Below are 8,767 nucleotides of genomic sequence, written 5' to 3' on the forward strand. Positions count from 1 at the left end.
TATATATATATATATATATATATATATATATATATATATATATATATATATATATATATATATATATATATATGGCACTATTAATTCAAACTCACGCTTTAATATCTTCGTATAGAAACCTTTCGTTTTCGAATTGATGCAATCTGTTCCAATAGAGTTAATTAGTGTTCGTATTGCTCGTAAATTTTATTTTATTTCCAAAAGTAATATTTAGTTTCTCAGTAGCTGACACTGATAGCTCCTATGAAATATTAACAATCCAGCTATTTAAGGAGTCCGTTCCGACATTTTCCAGCAGGGTGATAAATTTTCATGATTTCTTTGCAAATATTGAAATTATTTTTTCCTCATTTATCTAATTTTTTGGGTATTATAATATTCAATTCTTTCCTCATCGCATTTTCAATACTATTTTCTATATATCTATATATCTATATATATATATATATATCAAGTGCTAAGTGATTCTTGAGAACAAAAAATGGCTGTGAGAAATGTTACCAAAGTTTTTTTCGAAACTGAAACTATCTAAAGAATAATTTATGGTAAATAATACACAATTCTGATCGCTTCAATTTCTTTTTTTTCAAACTTTCGATTAATTGAAGTTCAATACATCCCTTCTTAGGGTATTGATCTGTCAGACCTGATGAGTTCTTTTAGTGAAATCCTCTCTTTTCTTATTTCTCACAGCTATTTTTGGATTTTAATATTTCCACCAACAAACAGCACTTTGACATTTCCATTTCACTATTTATCAATAACACTTCCTAATCGTTTAAAACAACTGTATCTACTGCAAATCATAAAACTGTGCTTAAAAAAAGATCTAATGAGCAGTGAGACATACTGATTAGGCTGTCAACTGTCGGTAGAATCAGTTGTGTAACATGGGTTTGATTATTTCTATATCCGGAAATCTTCAGGGAGTTATCTCTGGTAGTAATATTGGCTTCGATTAACAAGCACTTTTCTCGAAATCGTTTCTGCAAATATTTTTTTTGTAAATTGAATCATCTTGTTATTATTGAAGAAGTTAAAAAAAGGGTAGGATGGTTTTGGTGTGGGGAAGTTTGTTGTTTTATTTGTTCATTGAGTGGTGAAAAAGATACTGGAAAGATGATAGATCGTGATATGGGAAGAGACAAAGTTAGGCGCAATACTGCAGGTAGAGAACGAAAAGTTCATTCTCGACGAATATTTCGCTTTCATTTCGCCGTTTTATTCCAAATTACTTTGTTGTAGTTTGAAAAGTCCTCGCTATGTTAACATCGATCCAATGATTGTCGGTGCTGGCGGATCTAATATATGTAAGATGACAAGATTCGTGTGTGTGTGTATGTGCGCGTGTGTGGATATGTGTGTGTATATATGTGTGTATGTATGTGTGTATGTGCTTGGGTCAAAAAATTTTGACTTATTTGCCCTAAAATTAATTTTACTTTCAAACTATCATGTTGGCACTACTATTGTGACAGGTAATTATTTTACCCCTCGACAAAATCAAGAAATAACGTTTTACATTTTATCCGTGCATGTCAATGGTTACATGCATGATACCCGCTCAAAGGCTTAAATCCAAAATTACTTGAAAGTTTTCGTTTCATACTAAGTGTAGTGGAATAGGAGTAGTAAAAAAACAAAGATTGTCTTATAAAGGGTATAAACTGTCTAAACACTAACACAAATTTAATGATATATTTCCAAAGGCGTAATAAGTGAATGTTCTTTACCGCCGAATGTCTTATACCATTTATTATATGTGACAAATAATTTTGCATACAATTTATCTTTCAAACTATTTGCACTTTACAAATACATTTGCTTACATTTCAAAGTATTTGTGAGACTGTTATGTTATTTATTAAAAAAGAAGCAAATCGCTATCACTTCTTGTTAAATAAGTTAGTTTCTGATATTAGAAGACATTCGTCAATCGTCAATGATTGATTGACGGGAAAGTAACAGATCGGATGTTTTTGACAGATGTAAAATTATTACTTAGCGGACGGGGCAGGAGATTTAATAGAGAGAGAGAAAGAAAGAAGTAGAGAAAAATAGCAAAAGAGGATATCTTTCAAGAGCATTTGAATTGAATTTAACATTGATTTGAAATGCACTGTATAAGAAAATCACTGCATGTTCAACCCAGCAGAAGAATCCGTTATTTCGTTTTTATTCCTGGCTATAAATCTAAACTTTCTATTTAATGAAAGAAGATTGAGATGTCACGAGACATACTAGAAAGATAGATATTTTATTGTCTAATTACATTTAAAAGTATACAACAGAACTATTTATAAAGATACATTAATTGAATAAAGCCAAGTGACCCTTCAAATATAACTAAAAATTCTAACAGATGAATGATTACTGACCATCCCTCCCAAAAAAAGTATGGGATGATGATAGCTCGAAGTACCCCCACATTGCCTCAATTCTTTCCCCACAATATCCCATGAGAAAGTGCATCATGGCTCTTTCATTCTATGGAAACCTGTTTATAAAGTACATAATACATTAACGCATACAGTACACATTTGCCGTTAATAGAAATGTCTATTAATCTTAGTAATTTATTTTCGTTTTGCACCAGTACTTTTAACTGCTATGATTTTAAATTAATAGGAATTTTATTTGTAACGATAGATGCGAACATACAGACATAATATGTGGACGTACAATATGTACATCTGAGATGACTGATTTTTGATTTGATCATTTTAAATTCCGGAAATTTGTTGCTGTATCATAGCCTTGTATTTTACACTTCCTACTGTAAGGATTCTTCTGCAACTTCAATCTAGTACATCTAATATCACTTCAACAGTTATACAGCAATCTTGTGATTCAGGACATGACCCAGATCTAATTGGGTAAAGTGAGAAGGGGGAACATAGCCAAAGCAGAGTTCCAGTTTGCAGTCCAATTAAATTCAATTACTGTAAGGGTTTACATCGTTTTCCGTCTTTTGTATGCATTGGCTCTAATTCAGCAACCAAGTTGACAATTATGATCATTTCTTGTAGTCAGTTGATTTGCTGCAAATCATTTCTAACTTATTTCTTCCTTCTACTCAACACAATTTCTATACGATGAAAATAAAGTTATTGTGTGCCTATGCAAAATCTCATAAACTTAGCCATAAACTTAGCAATCAAACAAAAGAAGAAATGATAACAAAAGGCTACTTAAAATTTTTCCAGGCTACTTAAAATTATAACCAAAGATGATACCCAATATAAATCGAATTGTTCTCCTGTCGGTTTATTTTCAAACAGAGCCTGAGATGGCTCATTTCAATTTTGTAGAATCAAAGATGTTTTCAATTTCAGACTTAGATTTTAGATTGGTAGACAGAGGAGCGGATGACAGACAAGAGCACACGATGAGCACACAAATATACCACATTATTTAGCTTTCCCGAAAAAATAAGCAAGCCTTCATTTTCTGCGAACTAGGCTTTAAGATAAGCCAGTGCTTGATTGCTTTAGGCCTTTCATTATTTACATATTTGTAAACGGAGAGCCCATGGGATGATCCGTCCCTTCCTGTCCAATTTTTTTATTTCTTTTCCTTCGTTTATTTTCTCTCTCTTCCACTTATCTCTTGCACCAATTCCTTTCTTTCATATCTATTCATGCAATTTAAAATGTCCCGATATTGACCTCAACCTCAGCCAAAGCATTACCGAGTGAGACTAGATACTCAGCCTGCTAAGTTATACAAGCATATGATATACAGAGATACTGATCCTGCCCTGAACATTCCGGTAGTAAAGTTTTTAAGACGAGTACAATCACCCTGGAGAAATAGCTGAAATGGAAGAGAATATTCTAAACGGTAATTTGACTGACATTTTAGAACGATTATAAAGTAATCACATATCATCCAATGAATCATTGCTTTCTGTGAATGAATCTGAAATTGTCGCAGATGCGGAAGTGATACTGTATATATGATAGTTATAAGTGTGATAATTATTGAAGCTGTAAGAGATAAGAATACCACTGCATAATGAAACAGTAGGTACTGCTAGAGTACAAAATTTAAATTCATTAAATATACAGGTAAATGTATGCTTAGGCTTATAGCAAACTGAAATTTGAGCATGCAGCCATTAGGAACTGTCAATAGGATTAGTTCGTTTTGTTTTCCTTTCATCATAGCTTTTGCCGGTTTTCCAACAATGTTACACTTACGTTAAATAACTTGAATTGCTAACGTGAATCTCACATCCTGTTACTTGTCACTTGAGTCTTACATTTAGTGATTCTAAATCAAAAAAGTGGATAACATTTTATAGACTGTTAATTTATTGTAGAGTTGGTAAAAACTTGTGATAAATTTATTTTGTTCTTGTTTTCTCACTCATTTCGTTGTTCATTATGCATGTATAATAACAACAAGAGAGGACAAGAGAAGATATGTCAACAAGAGAAGATATGTCATCTACCATATTCTACAATATCAGAACCGGCACTAGCACTGCACTGCTTGCTTTTCTATTCAGTTTTTATCGATATTTGTTTTGAATATTTCCAAGATATCGTGAATTCAACAGGTATATATTGATAGTATTGGATGTCTAAACTCAGAATATGTCCCGATAATCACCATAATCTTTCATGTATCGTTGTGAAATTTTGTTTTGCTTCTTTTGAAATGTGATCTTTGATCGTTTAGACTTTCAGGTTACATAGTACTTTACAGCACTTTGCAGCACATTCACAGCCAAATGTTACACAGCCAAGGATGTAAGAATTTAATGTCTTCGAAATCCCTCATGTCATCTCTAAAATTTTTGCAGTGGGATATGCAATATTGCAAAATTTGATGTAGATCTGGAAAATTTTGACATATTTCGGTTTTTTGCATCGTAAACAATGAATGGCAGATATTTTGCTTTAGTAATGAGGGGATGACATTACATTTTAGAGAAATAAGTGCTCATCTTTGATTCCATCACTAATTCTGGGCTTACTCTCGTTAATTTATAATTATGAATGCCTAAATCTGCATAATGTAACAATACACCTTTGTTTAATTCTTTCAACTTTAATTGAAAGAATTAAGTAATGATGAATCAAAAGTTTTGGGAAATTCTATTCTCTTAGTCATCCAAAAGGTCAAACAAGGTCAGCGATGCACTTCCTCAAGATGAATCTACGGATATATCCGTTGAATTCCGATTAACCTACCTCAAAGTTATGCATGTTATCGATTTTCTCATCATCTTGATCCCTTAAGTTTCCGAAAAAAATTCATGCTATGTTTCTGTTCCAGTAAGATTCCAATTTATATTCCATTTCCATTAGCTTAAGGAAGGTAAAATACTTCTCGTTTCACCTGGATACTCGATATATAATCAACAAACCGAAATGATTATTACTTGCAGTGAAAAACAAAAACCACCGGCTAATTGTTATTGAAATTACAGGCTATTCTTATTGGGAAAATTGAAACGGTGCAGTTGAAAAGTGCTGATAAACTAAAATCTTGATTCTAATTGCTCTTCTTATTAATTTCATAAAATCGAGAAATGATTCGTCTTCCACAATCTGGAACTAATTTATTTTCATCATATAGTACCCGCAACAGTACTTTATGCTTTTCTTTCGAGTTTAATTTTTCTATTTGATTAAAAATATATTTTATGTTTGGTAGCTTTTCAGATCTAAGGAGGATCTAAGGAGAAAGAATTTTTTAAAAAAAGGCAACTTATCTTAGAAAACCTATTTATCTGAAAATAATGTAATGCATTCTCTTGAGAGGGAAGAATCTATTAATGTTGCTTATAAGGCAATCACTTAAATTAATGAATAATGTGGTGGAAAATGTGGGGATGAAAGAGGGAAGAGAAAAGAGTACATGTGGATTAAGAGAGAAGATAATAGAAAGTACCTTTTCAATAAATTAATTATATTTGATACGATGCTAAACTCTTTTTATGGTCACGGAAGAATTTGATTAAGTTAATGTTAGTCGATGTGTGATTAGTTGTTATCACTGATATAAAACGCTTTTATAAAATACTTCAAATAAACACGAAATAAAATCGATCTTATTTCATAGTTTCGAATTGTACACTTTTAGTGTGTGTTTTTTTTGAAATTTAAGCTCAAGTTGTACATAAAAACACTGGTAGCATAACCATTTTCCTGCAAGAAGTTTAAATAGTTGTCTTGAAGTTTGTTAAATTTCTAGAAACTGAAGAATCTAATTACCTTGCGTATCTATTGTTATTCTGCCTCAAAAGAACGAAAAAGACGACTTTCAAAATTATTCATGAGAAAAGTCTCCTAACCTTTGAACTATTAAAGCCATAGAATAACAGTGCGTATCGAAAAAAAAGCAACTAAAATTCGTGTTAGACTCGTACGTATCAATGTTTCTAAAAAAAATTTTTCATCAATCTTTCCAAATTTTCCAAAAATATCTCCAAATTTTTTTTTTCAAGCAAATTTTATTTAAAAATCAAACACTCTGGTGGTTTTTTTGATTTCCGATACCAGCAGCTTTTCAAGTTTCTAACTATAAAATAGTCGCATGGTTATTTTATTTAAAAAATTATCTTGCTCAAAGATTTTGTTGAGCTCTCAGTAATTATCATTAATTTAATATGTTCCCGTGCTCAAAATGATATCATTAATTCAAAAAACTGTTTATTGTCATTTACTCACTTATATGCAAAAAGTTTACATCCTCATATAAAATAATTTAATATCATAGTGTATCATATATACAGCCGGAAACTTATTACATAAATTTAAAGCTTTGATCTGAAAAAGATGTCGGTGAATTTTTTGGTATCTAAGCAAATTTGAAGAAGCATCATTTTAAACAGCTATTAATCTGATACATTGTATTTATATATTTCAGCCAACACAAATCAAAAGGCAATTTAAAAAAAAAAAACACTTTCCTCGGTCTTTCCTTTGCTTAAAAGCTTATAACCATTGTACTACGTTAAGACAGGAAAAGTTAGCATAGGTATAATAAATTGGAGACTTGTGAAGAAGTTGTTGAATGAAAGAAATGCTCTTTGAAAAAGATCATATTTTTTTTGTTATATAAATAAGATTGAAATTGTTGTCCAAAAATTTCGTAGGATCTCATTTTTTTGGCTCGACGTCCTTCTGCCTTTTATACTCTCATTCCATATGAGCTCTTTTTGTGAACCACTTCACATTAAAGACTCTTTCATGAATAAGTGGAAAACGACAGTAGTACTGTTTTAAGTGCCATTTTGTAGACATACTTTCAATTGTGGTATATTTTAGAGACATTGATCTGTTCGCTACTGATATATTTTTTTTTGCATGATTATTGCAGATGATTCATTATATTAAACAGTCCTTTACAACTTTGTCCCATCTGCTGTTGCGAATTTTCCATTATTCCTGCTTTAAATAAGTTTCAGTTATACTGGAATAGTAGGCTAATACTTGCCGAGAAGACTCCAAAATGGGAAAACGATTTTTTTTTGTGTTATTTTATATATTTTCGACAAAAAGCCAATGGAGAAAATTTGTGAAATCGGGAAGAATTAGAGTATTTTGGGAATAAAATCAATTATTTCGTAGGCGCAACATTAAGTAATCCAGCGAGAAAAACTGTCGCATAAATGAATAACTTTAATTTACTTTTCTCATGATGATAAAGTTACAATGGCCTGTCCTTTTGGCTAATTAAACTTTAATCATTTAAATGATCCAGGTTTTCAAAGTATTTTCTCCAGAAGTTGTGCATGTACGAGAGAATCGCAATTTGATATGAAAATATTAGTATTATCCAAAAAATGTGAGAGTAGCTTAAAATTCCCACCATTTCGCGTTAATGAATCAGCATCATGAAACAATAGATAAGAGTCGACTTTCCTCTTTTTAATATGAAATTTTAAAAAATGCAGCCATAGTTTCGTGGTCCACTCATTCGCCAAATCTTTATGTTCTTTTTTTTTCAAAGTTAACATTTTTTAGAACTATTCTAAAAATCTATGAATGAATTTTAAAAGAATTTTTATTTTTTAAAAAAAATAAAAATTCTATTTTTTTTTCTTATTTTTTAAATTTTAAAAGAATTTTTATCAAAGCTAAGGAAACGCATTTCAGTTATATTAAGTGATTGTAAATATTTTGATAAAAACGATCAAAGTTATTAGTAGAGCGATCTCCTTTAGTTCCTACTACTTTACTACTATAGTTCTATCTACTCTAATTAGTTCTAATTAAGACTAGAACCGCTTTAAAGTCCGCGTCAGTCGCTTACCGTTTGTAACTAAATAACTTAATAAATAAAGCTCAAAAGTTTATAAGTTCATTTTGATTGGTTTCTTTAAAGTTGATAAAAGAATGTTTCTAGTTTTCATAGTGACTGCTAAGTAGTATGCTAACATATCACATCTCAGAGACTTTTATCATTTGCATTACATCATCTTCTCTTCTCAACATGTTGAACTGCTCGATTCAAATTAAAAAAGATGAAAACAATTTTCATCCATTCCATCCATACTTCGCCACTTTCTACTTAGCTTCATGCTGCTTACTTTTTTCTATGAAATGTGCATATGTTCGAAAGACAAATACCAATATCACAATCCCTCTTCTCATCCTTCGAGGTATTTCTCTTTTCATATTCCGTCTCTCACTGCACATTTGCGTTTGTTTCTGCACGTGTGTGTGTGTGTGTGTGTGTGTGTGTGTGTGTGTGTGTGTGTGTGTGTGTGTGTGTGTGTGTGTGTGTGTGTGTGTGTGTGTGTGTGTGT

General features: G+C 31.2%; 2 protein-coding genes across 2 annotated transcripts; one reads left to right on the top strand and one right to left on the bottom strand.

The window, feature by feature from the left end:
* Positions 1-1,260: 1,260 nt before the first annotated feature.
* Positions 1,261-1,426, bottom strand: LOAG_10308 (hypothetical protein; the record flags this gene model as incomplete). The annotated part of the gene is made up of 1 exon (XM_003145835.1): positions 1,261-1,426. A coding segment is annotated over one exon (166 nt), but the record flags the coding sequence as incomplete, so codon positions are not given.
* Positions 1,427-3,821: 2,395 nt separating this feature from the next.
* On the top strand, positions 3,822-5,503 carry LOAG_10309 (hypothetical protein; the record flags this gene model as incomplete). The annotated part of the gene is made up of 4 exons (XM_003145836.1): positions 3,822-3,843; positions 4,325-4,512; positions 5,118-5,216; positions 5,441-5,503. 4 exons carry the CDS (start codon positions 3,822-3,824, stop codon positions 5,501-5,503), a joined length of 372 nt encoding a protein of 123 aa, XP_003145884.1.
* Between the last annotated feature and the right edge of the window lie 3,264 nt (positions 5,504-8,767).

Source organism: Loa loa, assembly GCF_000183805.2.
Source record: "Loa loa unplaced genomic scaffold supercont3.8, whole genome shotgun sequence".
NCBI lineage: Eukaryota > Metazoa > Nematoda > Chromadorea > Rhabditida > Onchocercidae > Loa > Loa loa.